The following is an 18,117-nucleotide window of genomic DNA, read 5'->3' on the forward strand; positions in this document are numbered from 1 at the left end:
TCATCTTAATGATTGATGGCATATTCGATCATAGATCTGAACGTATTAGAGCATGCAATGCAGGATATAATTGATCCTGTCCCATGGGCCCCCACTTCTTTCTAAAGCATAGTGGGCATCACAGTCATGATCACTCATGACAAATGTAGATAAATAAACCATACCACCGCACCCAACATTAATGTTGTAAAAAAAAAAAAAAGCATTAGCGTACCAAAATCTTGAAGTGACGGTTGATTAGAAAGACTCTAACCGTTCACCAGGAAAATGAACATAGTCGGGAAAATAATGCCCCTCTCCATAAGAGAATAATGAGTGGATTAGAATCTTAGAAAGAGACGCTTAAAAGAAAAAGTTGCACTGCTTGGGTTTCCTTCAGAAGGGAAAAAGACCTATAGCGAGCGAGATTTACAAAGACTGACACCAGAATAATTAAAATCCAAAATCTTTACAATCTCAAAAGCCAGCTAAAACGATCCCCCCCCTAACAACATCACGCAGCGGCCTTCTTAGCCCTCTTGGCAGCAGGGGACTTGATGGACTTGCGCTGCTTGGGCTTCGCCGGGGCTGCTTTCTTGGCCTTTTTCACTCCCGCGGCCTTCTTGGCCTTCTTCGGAACCTTGGAAGAGGCCACAGTCTTCTTCGCCGCAGCAGCAGCGGCAGGAGCCTTACGCTTAGTGCCAGCGGAGGGAGCCGCCTTGGCTGGCTTCTTCTCCTTCGCCGCCGGCTTGCCCTCCTTCTTACCTGCCTCGGAGAGCTTGAACGAGGCCTTGACCTTCACGAGCTTCCCCTTGGCCGCGAAGTTCTTCAACTGGATCGCAAGCATCTTCTTGTAGTTCGCCGGGAGGACCCCCTTGTGCTTCTCCTCCATGTACTTGGCGATCGCGTACGGGCTCGATCCGGTCTTCTCTTTCAACGCTAACACGGCTTCTTTGATCATCTACACCCGAGAATCGAAATCAGGAAATTTACGACCACAACTTCGAATGGGAAAACGGCAAGTAATCGAAGAAGGAGGGATTGTTACCTGGAAATAGGGGGGATGGGAGGGGGCGGAGGACTTGGAACCCTTGGGCTTCTTCTCCTTGGCGGCCTTTGGGGCTCGGGGCTTCTTCTCCTTGGGCTTGGCCTCGGTCGCCTTCGGGACTCCTTGGACGGCGGGCATCTTAGAGAACTCGAGCCGATTCGAGAACAACCGAACGCTAGAGAGGACTATGTAACTGAACGGACGATAGGAGGGTTCGACCATCGATGCGGTATTTATAACAGGGCCGCGGGGATCAGGGGCGGGTTGTGATTGGTCGCCAGGGAAGCACACGGATCGACCCCAGCTACGGTTGCGGATGCATCCCTGCCGTCGGAAGGAACGGTGGATGCCAGGCTCCTTTCCTTTCCGGATTTTTGATTGGTTCTTTCCTCTTTTGGGAACAAGGATGCGAGGTTACGTGCGACGCTGAAGGTGAGGGTGGATCGGATAAGTTTCTTTGTATTTGATGGTGCTTTTGGTAACCGTTCCCTAAACAAATATTATTATATTTGATCGACAGTAATTCAAATTTATAAATATATTTTTTTTATAAATATATTTGATCGACAGTAATTAAAATTTATAAATATAATTTTTTATATAAAATAATTTTTTAATATTATAATAATATCATCGTATCCAATTAAGTTTTATATAATGACTATAATCACATGTTTCTTTTTATAATATCATCTCCATCTTAATTTTTTTTTATAAAAATTTTTTATTGAATGAATTTGAAAAAATATCAGAATAAATTCACTGATTGCATATATATTTTTATTGAAGATATTTTTATTAAGTATAGATTATTATCACTCGAAAATTTATTAAATATCAATCTTCCATGATATTTCTTCAAAAAATAGATATGGGATCCATCAATTTTTTTATCATCTTTCTTTCATTTTTTATACTAAACATGATAATCTAACTTAGATTTATTTTTTCATACCAAATTACTTTCCAACCAAATGGATCTTAAAATTAGTTTCCTTCGACGGTCATGAACTTTTGTTTTTCACTAATGTTTTAGAGAGAATTAATACCCAATTTTTTGAACGACCATCATTTGATGTTTGATTTTCATCTTTTAATTTCTAAAATATTTTATTTTTTATCTCTAGTCCTATACTTATTTATGCCTGACATTACATACAGTTACAAATGACTATGCACATACATATATAAGTACCTGCACAAATAATATAATAGTGTGATAGAAGGTGTGCCATATAAATATGCAAACATTGTAAGTACGTGCAAGACTAAAATTGAAATGTTAAAGGTTAGAAGATTGTTTGTAAAATTATGGTTAAAAAAAAAAAAAACTAAGTTTTAGGTTCTCCAAGTTTTAATGTGGGTTAAAAAACTAGAAATTTGGATTATAGAGAGAAATTGGTTTTGTTTTGTACTTGACTTAAGGGTGCAAAAAAAAAAAATCCAGAGTATAGATCTTCTGCCCTAAGTTACATATCCCTTTCTTATTCTTTCATTCAAGTAAGAAATGAAAGTAAAAAAATTGGAAAAAACAAAAATTAATGATCAAAAAGGTTAGGTTATAATCTTGTCATATATATTTAATAATAATTATTGATGAGATACCTCATAATGGTAAAAACTTGTGTCTTCAAAATAGAAGGTTGAGGCTAAATTATAAATGTGACATCTATATCATGCTTTAACCTTACTATAACCTGTAACTTAACACCGAATCAACCATACATGAGCTATAATTATCAACACTAGCATTTAACATATGCAATGCACATGAAAAGTTTTGTTAACTTTGATTTTGGTTAGTAGTTTGAAGTTTAGACTTACGGTCAAAAAGAAGAAAAAGGAGTTTATGTGTAGGCTTTTCTTTTTCTGTAACTCTCCTTTGATTACAAAGATAACTTTTCTTTTTTTTGAAGTTGTCTAACCCTCACTAAATAGTATAGAGTGTTTGCTTAAATGAAATTATCTCTTGTTACTTACACAACGGGGTGGTGGTTTAATTCTGATTGGTGTTAGCTCCAAAAGAATAGATATATGTTAGTAGGTAGAGCTTAGCCTTTCCAATCTTCTAAAAAAAAGGGACAGCTAGTTAATTCGCATCTTTTCTAACATAGTATCATATGAGACTATTGAACCAACAATGGAAGCCCATGAATCCCTATTATATACAATAGAAAATGTATCTCCTAAACTTCATAAACACAATCAATTAGTTGCTACTTGAATTTAAGAGAACATGAATTACTGATCAAAGCCATCATGATTAATATTTTGAAGTTATTTATATCTTTCATCTGGGAAGCACTAATAACATTGCACAAACCATGTCAACTTTCTCTAATGCGGATCCCACATCTGATACTATAAGACCTAGGGTTTAAAGGTGCTTGGATATGGTTTGCACTATGCAAAGAATGTTTGACCCGGTGCATCTATATCTTTAGTATTTTTCATCATCCAATGTGTATAAGTTTGGTTATTCTCAAGCAAGCAAGATGCATTAAGGGCAAATCTCACATTGGCTTTTGTTAATTAACCTTTTTCTCATATCTAAAATCATGGAATTGAGCTGTTATTGATAAAAAAAATGGTAATTAATTATAATGTGATTTTCTTTTTTATTTTTTTTAGAGGTAAAATGCTTGGGAATCCAGAAATGAAATTATTGAAAATTAAATTATCAAGGTAGACAAGTTACAGCGAAATATTATATCAAACAATATAATACACAAGTAAAAGTTTTGATATTGTGTTTCGTCTAATAGGAAAATACAAGCTTTAATATTTAGACCTTGCATTATATCTAATGGTTTTCAAAAATCATTTTATCTTTTGATTATCTCATGTTTTATGGCATTAGAAACTAGGAGCACTAAAAAAGGACTAATTAATCAACAATTCTCTAATAATATTAGTTCTTTAATTAACCTTGCATTATATTGTGCATAACTCTAACAATACACCTTTTAAAGTGATATCATACGAAGGTCATGATGGGGGCGGTTTATGATGGTCTCATTTTCCGAGATGCTTGTGTTACCTTCCTTTCTATTACTCTCAAATCATTTTCCAAGATACTAAATCTAAGTCTTATTAATTACAGTGGAGGAAAACAGAATAGAAACACAATCTTGTCTACTGAGAGCCAGTAAGCCACGAAAAGAAGGACTCCTTGGAGAGCCAATCAGTAAATTGATTGACTTCCCAATATATATGTGAAATATACATGGATTCAAAATTCTTAAGGAGGAACATCTTATATATACATAATTTATTCATGTTAGTCGTGAAGAAATGTCCTTCAAATACTCTACAATTACAAGGACCATTGTTCAAACATTGCAGTTGTCACAAATGCATTTTTAAGAAAAAAAATTGGTGCAGCCTTTATGCTAGCATGGCATGACTTTTATATATATATATATATATATATATATATATATATATATATATATGTTGCATTTTTAAGATCAAAGTGAGAGATAGACTCATTAAACTACATAAATGAGCGGCAGAGTGAAAGCTAAAAGGTAGAGAATAATTTTTTGAGAAAATGGTTAGGGAATTATAAGGGCATACTTTGTATTCTCAGAAACAAAAAAAAAAAAAGGAATTTTGGCTTCCTGTGTGGCATATATCGCAAATGGCGGTCACGTATACTTTTGCCACTGACCTGCTTTGCATTTAGTGTCGCGGGGATGCCATATGTATAAATTCATCACTATAATTTCGCATGCTTCCGTTCCTTTTGTACTTTCATACCTAAAAACTGTACACCTAGGGAGAAATAAAATGAACATCTTGATTATGATATTTGTTGTTTGAAGATGACTACTAATGAGTTCCTCACACTATAAAATCTCAAATATTTGAATGTTTGGTTGGTTGGTAACTAAAAGGCTTGCTAATGGTGAGTATATAAAAAATTGAAGGTAAATATGATGGCCTCAAGTCAGATTAGTTCTCACTGATTGCTTGGTAAAGAGGGTTACTGACTATTTTATTCGATAGGATTGAGACTTTTTTGTGACATATGAGTTGGCTATTTGGCAACTAGAAGCTTTACGTACCCCTCAAATGACTCTAGGTTAGCCTATCCAATTTTAGTACTAGAAGCTAGAACTCTTAGAAAGAAAGCGAAAGAGCATATATAAAAAAAATATCTGAAAAAATAGAGAGTAATGTGGTGTTATGGTCAAAAGCTCATAGCTCGGATGGATTAGTCTCTGCTTATATATAGCCTCTGACATTATGGCACGAGATCTCATGATTTTATTCTTTAAAAGATGCCTCATATGGGAGAGAAATTCTCATCCTATATAAGTCAGAATCTTTCTTGACTCACAACAATGTGGGATTAACGATGCTCTTCCTTTTATACTATAATAGATGGCTATGGTGAAGATCAATCTATATTTTCTTTAAAACTTTTCTATCTCTTTCCTAATTTAGAAACGTTCTAAAAATTATGAGAATTCCATAAGCCTTAGAATTTTAGCCTTTTAAACTCTATCTTATAGGTTCAAGAGAGAAAAATGCGTGCCAATTGTTTGATGAAATGCATAGTTCGTGACACTTAGTATTGTATTTAATAAATGAAGAATTTATAATGAGGAAGGATCGGAAAATTTTTACATAAATTCAGACCAAGCTAGTGGGCTATTCAATCCCAAAAAAGCAAGTTGAAGAAGGGTTGCTTAGTGAAGTTTAATTGATTTGCACAAGTGCACAAAAAGAAAAATAAAAAATATTTAAAAGATTATAGATTGTTGATGATGAGTTTTGTTTTCTTTTCCTTGGAATCCAATTTTTTATGGATAAATATTATAAAAAAATTGATCAATTTTTTTATTAACCAATTTATTCATATTCTCATATTTTTCGAAGTAGAAAAGTTACTTTTTATATGTAATATTTATCCATGAAATAGAGAAAAAATATTACCCACCTAGAGGGTGACTAAATCATTTGTTTATCTATTAATAAAGTAGATATTTAATATTATTTTTAAAATATCTCATCTTCAATTTCAATACCTTCATTATTTAATATCCAATAACTCAGTCATCCACTCTCTCCAAACCTAAAAGGCATAAAAGATATTATTGAAAATATGAATAATCCTACAGCACGACATTTTGACATGAGAACCCACAAAGAAGTTTTTCCTCTCTATCCTTCTCTAGAGAGAGAAGCTCTGAGAAATACTTTTCTTTTCTCATATCCCCATGCTCAGAGCATAACTCCGGTAAATCCCTTCCCCCTACAATCGACCGATGCCGGTCGACCGTCGAGTCCCTCCTTCTATTCCTCTCTCCCCCCTTCTCTCTCTCATTTTTTTCCTTTCTCTCCTCCTTTCTCTTCTCCTGCTTTTCTCGAGGGCCGGCAAGGCCATCTCCGGCTTTCTTCGATGAGGCCATCTCCGACAACCTTCATTTCTCTTCTTCTCTCTTTGCCGTTGAAATCTTCCATGACAAAGCCACTCACCCTTTCCCTTCCCCTCCGACAGTCAGTGCCGGGCCCCTCTCTTTGCTCCTTCCTCTCCCTCTCTCCCTCCCTGTCCCATCTCAATTCTCTTTCAATCTCTGTATCTCCTCCTCCTCTTTTCCGGCATTAGACGGCCGATCTGGCTTGTAAAGCCGTCACCCCAATCTCAGCTCTCTATTTCCTCTCTATATCCTCCTCTCTTTCGACGTTGGACGGCCGATCGACAGCCGTCGGCCCCCTCTCTTCTCTAGTTTCGGTCCGAGCCCTCGTTCCTCCCTCTTCTCTGTGTTCTGGTTCGGACCCCCATCCATCGTTTCTCCCTCCTTCTAATGGTCGGCATCCGTGGGCCTGATTCCATCTTCCCCCTCCCTCCCTCCCTCTCTTCTCCTTCCTCTCTCCCTCCCTTTCTCTCTTCTTTGTGTTCTGGTCCCTTTAGTCGATCTTTCCTTCCGACGGGCAGCAGATGGCGAAAGGCCAGACCCCCCTCTTTCTCTCTCCCCCCTTGCAGGTCCCTTTCGGCAGTGGATCAATCCTCCCTCTCTTCTCTTTATGTTCGGGTCCCCATCGGCAGGTCCCTTCAATGGGCGGTAGGCTGGATCTCCCTCCCCCTCCTCGCGATCGACCATCACCCCCTCCCTCCCTTCTCTATGCTCCAGTGCCCTTCGATGGTCGGACAGAGGCTGTGGACCGTCTCTCTCTCTCTCCCTCTTCTTATTGTGGTCAGATGGAGGCTGCGCCCTTCTCTCTCTCCCTCTCTTTCATCTGCCTCCCTCTCTCTGTTATCTCTCTCCTCCCTTCCCCATTACTTTGTTCAGGATGTTCCCCCTTATGATGAGCCCCTCCTCTGTCGATTACTGGCCTCTCCCTCCGTTGGTAGCCGGCCTCTCCCTTCGCTGGTTGCCCCTTCCCGACGGGTGCTGCGCTCCTCCACAGTCGACTAATCGTCACCCCTTTGTGCCCCTCTTGGTGCTGCTATCAAGTCTTCACCGACAGTCTGACAGGCGACGGTTTTATCCTTCCGACGAGTGTGATGGTCGATGTTGCCCTCCTCTCTACGCTTCTCTCCTCCTGACGTGGTGGTCGACACCGCTTTTCTCTCCTCTTATCACCATAATCTCTGATCGATATTCCTCCCTGGTGGTCGGTGCTGTGTCATCCGACAATGATATAATGGCGGTTTTTTTTTTGTATTTTAAATTCAAAAATCTGATTGTTAAGAGAGAATTTTAAATTTTAAATAATAATTAATGGGTTGGTAGAGGAGAATTCGAAATTCAAATTTCAAATTCGAATTTCTGTTTTGTAGGTTTGGTGGGGGTCCTCTTCTTTTCTTCTTTTGTACTCTCCTTCTTAATAAATTTTGGATATAAAAAAATACAGATAAATTTTAGTAATTTATCTAAAAAAATAGTAATACAAAAAATATGGATAATAAATTTTGAAGTTACTTTTCTATGCATAAAAGAACATGCGTTAATTTTTTTATCTAAATATTATTTAAAAATATTTATCTAAAAAAATATAATTTTTTAGATAATTTTTTTTATCTATAAAAAAAATGTGTCTTAGTTCTAAAAATACTCTTTTGGCTAATTGGTAATATTTTTTTTTTGGACTATCCAAAAAAAAAAAAAAAAACCTAATTGGCTCGTGCCATCCCGGGAACATGCAACAGGTAAAATTTAAGGCCCAACGCCTCGGTCGCTGACTCAACCTAACTAAAGAAGGCTATTAAATTACGCATTTAACCTTCCCAGTCTACTATGTCAGGTCTATGATAAAAAGACATGATTGATTCGAAAATAAGCTAAAATATACTTGAACAAAATCCATGTATTCAACTTTATTTTGTCAAATAAAGGTTTTAGGCACCGGAGCAAAAGAAAGTTAAAGCTTAAAACAGGGTAGTTTCGAAGCATTTTAAGAAAATTGAAAAAGACCTTTTCACATATTTAATCCCATTTGACCTACATAAAATCGTTTGACCAAAATTTTCCAATTATTCTTCTCACTGCCAGTTGTTAGCCCTATTATTCTTTCCTTCCATTCAAGAAATTATCCCGATAAAACCACGCTGGAACCAACGAACTGACCAGATTTGAACAACGTCCTCTGTCTCCAAACATAATCTCTCACTAGATCTCCCCTGCCCTCAAATCTAGGCCCAAATTCAAGTTCTGGTCGCTGCCCAGTCATCTACGGTCAAAACTCAAAACCCAAAAGAAAGGATTGGACCTTGGGAAACGGTGGGCTTTGGCAATTAGGGAGTTGCCCGGTTCTTATTAACATCCCGTCCCTCCTTCCTAATTCCCGGGCGTGGCGAAGGGGCGGTGGCTCTGGGGCTTCAAAACCCCTCTCCTTGGGTTAATCCAATTCAACGTCAGGGAGCTGGGGGGCGGACCCCAGGGGTTCAGAAGACTGGAGACAACGAAGGCAAGAGAACAAAAGAGGGTGACAGTAGACTGGAAAGAAAGGAGAAATTTTGCCTAGGAAATAAATCCGAAGAAGAAGAGGAGGGGAGGAAGAAAGAAAACTAGGGGTGTTTTCTAATCTTATTCTCTTGATTACTCCCCCCCTCTGGGAGGTAAGAGTTCTTTCTAATCCCTTAACTTTGGTCTTTGGTTTAGACCTCTTCTTTGCTCTACCTATCTATTTCTATTTTTCTCTATCTATCTATCTCTATTGAAATTTATGATTTCTTAACTGGATTTTGGGCATGCCCCTTTATTGGCATTTCTGATGTCCTAGTGTGTGGTTAGTTGCTGTAAAAATCCGAGCTTTATGCGTTTTTCTGGACTAAATGAAATTTGGGTCAAATCCTAGGTCGCTGTTTCCAATTTATCTTCTGTTTGGATCTGATTCTTTGGTTCTCATGTGGTTGTGGACTGGATTGACCTGGGGAATAAACGTTGTTGATGTTTGATTAATGGGTAGGCCTTAGGGCTTTTGGTAAGGATGGCACTCTGCGTCAATGAAGTTGTGCAGGAGATAAACAATTTGGTTTGAGATGGACCAGACTATTGTTCTTGGTAATTGCATAAGAAATGCATGTTAATCGATCTCATAGCTCCTTTGTAAGGCCACCGAAGTTAGGTTGACTCATCCAGCGCAAAAAGGGCATGACTGACATATAGTCCTGTCTGCAATACATGTGAATGAAGAAATAGTGCATATCAGGTTGATTCTAAGTTACTACCATGTTATAAAGTGTTAGGGTCGAAATGCTTAAAAAGCATATTGCTAGATCCACCATGGAGAGTGGGGTTTTGGTATCAAATGAGTGGTTGGCATGCATCATCTTATTTTTCGTTAGCTTCAGAAATGGTAAACAGCATTAAACAGATAAGTATAGATGGCATATGTATTTAAAGTTTAAACTTGATGATTATGACATGGTTCTATTATTTCATGCAACGAGGTTTAAGCCAATAAAGGACCACATATAGATTGCTTTTATGCACTTCCATGATTTATTTCTTCAAGTTTGGCCACTTGTGTCCTGAAGTAATCACACGAACAAACTTTTAACTCATTCAGATGACATTGTTGCTGCTGCATTAGAAACTTCTCTGTACACATACAAGTTTTGTTCATGTCAATCTGTTCGGTAACTTCACTTATTATCCTGTAGTTTTTGCTGGGAAGAATAAAAAGGTATTTTTTAACCTACCAGCAATGCTTTAGATTTTATTGTCCTCCAGTGTCTTTTCATCTTGTTTAAAAAATAAATGTCATGGTTATACCCACCGTATATAGGCACTTAGCCTGATCTAGTAGCGAGTTTAAGAGTGGATTCAAGTGTGTAGGTGGGGAAGAGGAGCTCACGAAAAAAACTATAATAAGGAAGCACCCATTTAAAGGTTGCTGGATCAAAATTCCAAAAGAGATCCCAGTGGGTTCAACACTCCAAATACATCATTCCAGCTACTAAGTTAGGAACCTAAGTTCTTGGCTTACAATGCCAAATAGAATTTCGTCCTTTAAATAGCCAACATTAAAGGTTTATTCTGTTCAAGTTTAAATGCATATAAGACTATCATCTCACTTGGAGAGGGTTTATGTCTCAAGCTCACTTTAATTTACCAATGGCTAAGTGAAATTACTAATGGTTTGACACTGTAATATTTCTTATAGTTTCTAGCACCTTTTTGCCTTTGTTCTATAAATTTAAATAATTTCATTTCTCTAGAGTCAAGTCAATATCTTATTCTATCTTGTAGAATCTTAGCCGAAGTAATGACTTTTCTTAGATGGGATCAAAAAATAAAGTGGCATTGACAAAAGTAAAAATAAAATAGTCACCTTAAAATCTTATTTATCAAATAAGATATCTAAGTAGACTTCTTTGGACCTTGCCGATATTTGGCTTGAGATGGCTAAATAAGCCATTAGGTCCCACTAAACTAGCAATTTATCCCGTTCTAAGCCATTCAGCTGTAAATTAAGTTTATGAATATTCCTTTCTTGAAAATGAATATCCTAGGAATATCCGAGTGCTTTGTAAGCATTGACAATTTAATGTATTATATCAATTCAATGTATTAATGCGAGGGGGAAGTATAGCTATCAATGCAACAAATTTGTTTGCTAGTGAGTCTTCAAAATGATCTAAATATCCATTTAAACTCTTTACAAATGTAGAATAAGCTAAGAATTAACTGGCATTAAGCGGCCATGCATACTTTTTACTGAGGCTTCTTTATAGGCAGCTACATGTTATGATGTCCAAATAAGAATCATGCCTGTGTTGGTAAAGGACGGACAAGATATGTATAGTGTGCTGTGTCATGCTAAGACCCAGAACCATGATTTCAAATGCCAGCTGGTACATGCCATAACCGTAGTAGTATTTTGTCATGACACCTATTTAAACATTTTTTTAATAAATTTTTACCAGAAAGGAATTTTGAACCTTTATTTTTTAAAGAAAATTGCATGGTGCTGATAGACGACTAACTTGTCCACCGACTCCAATACAAAGTGTTACACTGCACATAGTGACAATGAACAATCATTACTAACATTCATGGGCAGAGTTTTTAAATCTTTTCTTCTTATTCAAAATATTTATAATTGCCTGGGACAAGGAAATGGGCATGGTTTGAATGCCCAAACATTGTTCTAGCTTCGGAGCAATCTAACATCGCAAATTGTACAAATATGGATGCCAACTGTGAATACATGACACTAAGAGGGTTGACTAACTTGTGGGCAATCAAGTGCAGTGGTCTAGTGAAGGTTGTTGGATCAGAGTCATGGAGAATGACAAGGTTGGATGATGGACACCACCCATTGTACAGAACTCTGCGCAAAGCTTAGGGTGTCGGCCCACCATCATTGAAGAAGTCCAACCCTTCATAATCATCGTGTGGGACCGTGAGAGTGTGGGAGGTCCCATGACTCTACACCAAGAACAGAAAGAGGATGGCAGGATAGAAGTAGAAGTTTCAAAGGGTAAAGTAGGGAAAAATTAAAACAATTAAGCAACGAGTTGCCAACTGACTACATGTTAGTTTATCATAATTCCCCTCATCAACCAATGATCCAGATGGATCTTGTTAATTAATAAAATATAATATATGATTAGTGTAGCAAAACCTTTGTTATTTAATTGAATGGGCAGTATACATGCATTCCTCCCAATTGCACCCCCTCCTCTCCCCTCCCTTCATGCTAAACCTATTTCTTTGTCAGAGTTCTCATTTTTTAACTTCCAGAAATATCCTCTCGATGTTTTCAGAATCTTGCTATCTCTTATGAAGATTGTATATCCTCATTTTAGTGCACCCTATTTGATTTCTTTTCCCCCTCTAATCCATCAATTTCTCTACAAAGCTAATTTGCTAATATCCTTCTGAAATTTCGGGGATTGTTGGTATCATGACAGAGATTCACTCCAAAAGCCTGATTGATAGGTCTTCTAAAGCAACAACCTTGGCCTAGATTTCTTGCTAATTCTTGAGCATCCATAGGCCTTCAATATGAGTCAAACCCCTCTATATTTGCATGAATATCTTGTTGAACCCTTGAATTGTGTTCATGAATGCATTTTGTTTGATCTCTGTTGTTTCCTCTATGTTGTCAAGTCATAGTTTGTCCTTTGCGAAGGTTGCTTCTAAAATCTTATAGTTCTCATGCCTAACAGTATTCCTCATAGCATCATCTCTTTGGCATGCCAAACTGTCCTTTTCACCTGTGAAGAGCTGGTCCTCATCCCATTTATTATCGCGACAAGTACCTCTTTGGATTCAATATGACAATGCCACAACATGATTTGTACCAATGGCCCAATACCATCTATCGTAGACAGAGCCTGTTGAAAATCTTCACAATAGTGGTATTGGTTCTTCATTTGCATGAGTCCATCTTGGACAGTGCTGTGACTTGTAGATCTTTAGGCATTTCTTTGTGGAAAACAAGAAAAACCTAAGGCACCTATAGATGTTTGAGTGCACTCATGACATTAAATTTACAAGTTCTATTATAACTCAATTTCAAAGTGTCTTTCACACACAGTAGCAGATCCTCACCTTTATGTGGACATATTAGACAAGCCAAAGAGGCAGGATGAAGCCGAGTGGAAAACATCCATTGGTTAACATGATGCCGAAATACAGACAAAGTTCTTGTCATCTTTTGCACAAGTCATACGCTCACCAACAAGAATTTTCTTAAGAAGTATCTAGTTTTACCTAAGTGCCTCTCGCTATCACATAGATCTAGAGTGTTTATGTAGCTATCTCCTCAGTTGAACTCAACAATCATATTCAGATTTCTCTTGATTATTACATGTTTACACACCTTAGGCAAGTCTTGTAAACCAGGAGTCTTGGCTGAAGTGTCACCTCTGTGCCTGTATTATCCATGGTAAAATTCATAATCATGGTAACCGGACAAAAATATGACATGTGAAAACCAAAGAGCTTTCACTTTTGTAATACTTCAGGACAAGTTTGTCGATCACCATGATAATAATGGGGAAACTTAGGTTCAGATGTTTCAATCTGCCCCTTATTTAGGTCCAGGTGATGTTCTTTAAAAGAAGAATAGTGTGATGCTGATTGTTTTGATGATCCTTAGTGGATATTGTTTCTCAATTTTTCCATGAACGGCCTTGACCAATTCAACTTGCAAAAGTTATCTCAACAAAATGTGTTGGCTTGAAGTTAGGATCCTGGAGTTCTATACATCAGTCTCCCTTGTTTTGTCCAACATTGAAAATGGAAGCAGCTTTGTAATCTCGCTTGTCGCTTGTTCATTGGCTGTTTATGATGCTAATTAGCTATTTGGCAATTGCAGCTTTAATTTTAGTGCCAGGCATGTGACAATGGAATATGCTGTTGTTTTTTTTCCTCCTTTTTTTTTGGGGGGTGGGGGGGGTGTCATGTGCCTGATCTGGTTTTAGCGCAATTGGTAAGTGTTTTGAAGCTAGAGTGCTGCAATCTAAATATATGTTCACTTTGTTGTTCTGAACCCTCTTACCATTCCTCCTTTTCTTCCAGTCTTAAGAGAAATTCTTGCCCTTTTATTTGGCATTTTCTTGCATTAATGAGTCATTTCTTGTTTTCTAATATTTCTTTGCCTTTTAATTTTATTATCATGCGGTTCCAGTGCATTTTATGTTATAGTAGCTCTAGTCATAGACTTGTCTCAATTGTGCATTTAACCTTATTCCTTAAACTTCATACCGCACAAAATAGCTGGTTCTATTAAAAAAAATTCCTAAGAGTTCCATGGACATGCAATGGTCAAAGTATCAGAGATCAGATGTTGTGTATATGTAAGCTGCTGGTTAGAAGTAATAAAGAGAGAAAATTTGTTAATCTCTCTCTCTCTCTCTCTCTCTCTCTCTCTGGCAAAAGAAAAGTGGATTGCTGTCCCTGTTTTTCTTAATTTAAATGAAACTGTTACTTGTATCAACCTATAGCAATAAAGTTTGGTAATGAGTTTCACTTAAATGATGATCACCGCAAGTTTATTATGAAAACACCAGTGAGTGTTGTAACGTTTGAGCTTATTATGATTATTCATGGTATGTTACTATATTTTTTAATCACTAGATCCGTCAATTTGAATTAATAGTTTTATTTGTAAGTTTTTTGTACGTCAGACCTTTGTCTAAGTTTCAAGTGGAGCGTGACTTTGACTCCTGACTGAAATGTTGAGCACTTGAACTGTGCTCCTCAGGTTATTTTTTTCATGGAAATTGTTTATTTCATTTGCTAATAAGTTTTCCTTGAAAGCATTCTTCAATTTTATCTCCAAAGATGCCTCTCTCTCTCTCTCTCTCTCTCTCTCTCTCTCTCTCTCTCTCTCTCTCTATATATATATATATATATATATATATATATATATATATATATATATATATATATATATATATATATATATATATATATATATATCGTGCATGCACGTGCGCGCGTGCACACACACGGAGATAACCTCTCAAATGTCAACTATCTGATTTGTAGTTTATTGCTAAATGAACAATCCCTAGAATGCATTACAGGTATCAGAAGCTTTATATATTTGTTGCTGCAAGTGAATGTACAAATGGATGACAGCGGCCAGAGGGAGAATGGGAGGCACAAGACAGATCAATACAAACAAGTTCACGCACAGGTAATGAAGAAAAGATGCACAAAAATGCCTATTGATCTTCTTTTCTCGATGTATCATGTGAAAAAGTGGTGACTTGGTGAAACTTATTATTTTCTTATTATTGCTCTGATGCTTATGTCATTGGTTATAACTATGACTATGGTTTGAAATGCAGACCAAAGTATCCCATTCTTTTCATACAGTATTGTTCATGCCTGAAAGTTATCTCAACACAAACTTTTTCCTTCCTATATATTCTCTATCTGTTCATAACCACAGCTGTAACTAATGCCTTATCCCATTCGGCAGCGATCAACTTATTGAAGCATATCTTGCTATTTTTCCCTTATCAAGGCCATGTCCTTTGTCCAGCATGTTTCTTCAAATCCTTCACCACCAGTCTCTTACATTACTTTGATTTCAGTTTTTGCTAAGTTTTCCTATCCTGTCAAAAAACCATTTACTCATATCTTATACTTCTCCAAGCTTGCCTGGCCTTCTGTACCTGAGCATCGGGATGTTGTCTAACAATTTCTGAAGGTTTTCAAGCGTAGTTAGTCAATGCATGTTTTACAACCTTTAACTTTTTCCCTTATTGACAAGAAAAATTGACAAATAGCAGTCCAAAAATCTTTATTTGTTTTTTTTTATAATTTATTTATGGGTCTTTTGATGTATGTTATAATTCTGTCTTCTCTTTGCATAATTGAGACCTAACATTCCAGATATAAAAATAATACAAGTATTCGAACCTGTACTTAGTCAATACTAGAATGTACATATGGTGTGTTTTCTGAACCATTTTCATTTTCTTACAGCTCCATTTCAAAGTTTTTGCCATTATCCTGTGTAGTTCTTCTTGAATTAAAATGTAAAGGTGCATGCAGCTCCATTCAATGTGATGGTAAGGGTAAACAACAGACAAATTGGTGCATTATGTACATTATTGTGATTTTGAGTCTTGTCTTGTGAACCTTTTAAATTACTGCACTTTCGATACAATTTGCTGAAACAACAAACACTGTACAAGTCTACCATCTACCTTGTCCTTGTTTTACTGGTTAGATTGCACTTCTGACCATCCTGTTTTGGATGATATGATAGTGGATGATGCCTCAACATCAACTGAAGGAAAACCAAACCATAAAGTTCATGGCCATCATGGCTGAGCGTGACAATGCTATCCAAGAACGCAACATAGCTCTTGCTGAGAAGAAAGCTGCTTTGGCTGAACGTGACATGGCAATCCTCCAACGTGACGCTGCAATTACTGAGCGGAACAGTGCCATCATGGAACGAGACAATGCTATTGCAGCGCTTCAGTATGCTCGTGAAAATGGAATGAATGCTAATGGTGCACCTGCATGCCCTCCTGGGTGTGCCGCTTCTCGTGGGTCAAAACACATTCACCATCACCAGCAGCAGCACCTTCAGCACATTCACCCCTCACCAGCACAACCATCAGATGCTCCCTACAACCACGCAAGAGAGATGCATATAACTGAAGCATTTCCCATCTCAACAGCTTCAGAGAGTGTTGCAAAGGGCAGAAAGGCTAAACGGCCGAGGAAGGAGACCAAAGTCCAAAACTCTCCATCCAAGAAGCCTTCAAAGTCCCCAAGGAAGAGTAGAAAAGGTGGAGGTGAAGATTTGAACAGGCAGGTCACTATTGCAAAACCGGCCAGTGAGTGGAGGGGCGAGGTCGGTGGGGACGATTTAAACAAGCGGGTATCTCTGACAAAGCATCAAGAGTGGAAGGGTCAGGATCTGGGTCTGAACCAGGTCACTTTTGATGAAGCAACAATGCCTACACCTGTCTGCTCGTGCACAGGAAAATACCAGCAGTGTTACAAGTGGGGGAATGGAGGGTGGCAGTCTGCTTGCTGCACCACAACACTGTCTATGTACCCACTGCCAGTGATGCCCAACAAGCGGCACACTCGCATGGGAGGGCGCAAGATGAGCGGCGGTGCATTCAGAAAGCTTCTCAGCCGGCTGGCAGCAGAGGGCCATGATTTGTTACAGCCTGTAGACCTTAAGGACCACTGGGCTAAGCATGGTACAAACCGCTACATCACAATTAAGTGAGGCAAAATACTGTCATGAGTCTTAGAATTAGTGTCGGGAAGGACCGATTTTTTCATGATTGACCCTTTCCTTCCCTGCTGGATCTTTTTTGTTCACCTGGAGGAATATGGTGTCTCTTGAGAAGCATAGGATTAGCATCTAGTGAACAAGGGGGTAATGTTCTAATGTTAGGTGGTTGGTTGCTCTTCTCATTATCTGGGAAGGCTTGGGAGTGGAATTCGATTCCTGAATGCATACTTTGAGTTATGTGTATATATTTAATTTCATCAGAGAATGAGCTGGTATTTGCTTCACTACAGAAATACTTGATTATTATTGGTAGATAGATCCTCGTCAGATAATTCTTAGTTAGATGGGGGAACAGCATTCAGAGTAAACAGTTGGTAGGTTGTTAACTGATGTTTTGAAGCTGTGGTGAAGCATCAAGAAACAGCCCAAAGTTTCAGATGTGGAAAAGAGTCTGAAAAATTGCTTTGATGCTAACATCGGGATCTTCAGATCTCTATGGTAGTTCATCACATCTGTGGTAAGTAACACTGTGCTGGCTTCTCTTCTGCTGTTGGACTACTAGTTTTCTCATGCCCTGGAAAACTTTGGTGCTGTAACTGCTGTTATGGCTTCTGGAGCGTTCATACGTGCATGACGAGCCATGACTAATAAAATGTTTTCATTTGTTTTAAGCCAATGGCATGTGTGCTGCTTGGTTTTCCTCCACACGCTTCTGCCAGGCCTTCGAGACTCCAAAGCCATAAAACAGAAAAACAGGCAAAGAGAAGAAGCTTTTTCCAAAGGGCTTCTATTTTTTCTCTCTAGATTTGTTTCTCTGAATTGTTAAACGACTTGGGATTACTACAAGAACCTAACGAAGGACCGGTCAATAGTCTAATGGCTGAAGATTATTTGGAATGGAG

The 18,117-nt window shown here is 37.8% G+C and overlaps 2 protein-coding genes across 2 annotated transcripts; one reads left to right on the top strand and one right to left on the bottom strand.

Moving 5' to 3' along the window:
- Positions 1–342: 342 nt before the first annotated feature.
- On the bottom strand, positions 343–1,264 carry LOC105054185 (histone H1). The gene is made up of 2 exons (XM_010935633.4): positions 1,028–1,264; positions 343–940 (listed from the first exon to the last, which is right to left on the bottom strand). Exons 1-2 carry the CDS (start codon positions 1,247–1,249, stop codon positions 494–496), a joined length of 669 nt encoding a protein of 222 aa, XP_010933935.1. The 5' UTR covers positions 1,250–1,264; the 3' UTR covers positions 343–493.
- Positions 1,265–8,689: 7,425 nt separating this feature from the next.
- Positions 8,690–17,499, top strand: LOC105054184 (barley B recombinant-like protein D). The gene is made up of 3 exons (XM_010935632.4): positions 8,690–9,098; positions 15,027–15,139; positions 16,223–17,499. The coding sequence occupies exons 2-3, from the start codon at positions 15,071–15,073 to the stop codon at positions 17,204–17,206; spliced, it is 1,053 nt and encodes a 350-aa protein (XP_010933934.1). The 5' UTR covers positions 8,690–9,098; positions 15,027–15,070; the 3' UTR covers positions 17,207–17,499.
- The last annotated feature ends 618 nt before the right edge of the window (positions 17,500–18,117 follow it).

Source organism: Elaeis guineensis, chromosome 11 (genome assembly GCF_000442705.2).
Source record: "Elaeis guineensis isolate ETL-2024a chromosome 11, EG11, whole genome shotgun sequence".
Classification (NCBI taxonomy): Eukaryota; Viridiplantae; Streptophyta; class Magnoliopsida; order Arecales; family Arecaceae; genus Elaeis; species Elaeis guineensis.

Coding starts and splice junctions, on each gene's coding strand:
- LOC105054185 (XM_010935633.4), bottom strand. CDS start 1,249: ATGGTCGAACCCTCCTATCGTCCGTTCAGTTACATAGTCCTCTCTAGC. Junction 941..1,027: donor CCCATCCCCCCTATTTCCAG/GTAACAATCCCT, acceptor TCTCGGGTGTAG/ATGATCAAAGAAGCCGTGTT.
- LOC105054184 (XM_010935632.4), top strand. CDS start 15,071: ATGGATGACAGCGGCCAGAGGGAGAATGGGAGGCACAAGACAGATCAA. Junction 15,140..16,222: donor ACAAACAAGTTCACGCACAG/GTAATGAAGAAA, acceptor ATGATATGATAG/TGGATGATGCCTCAACATCA.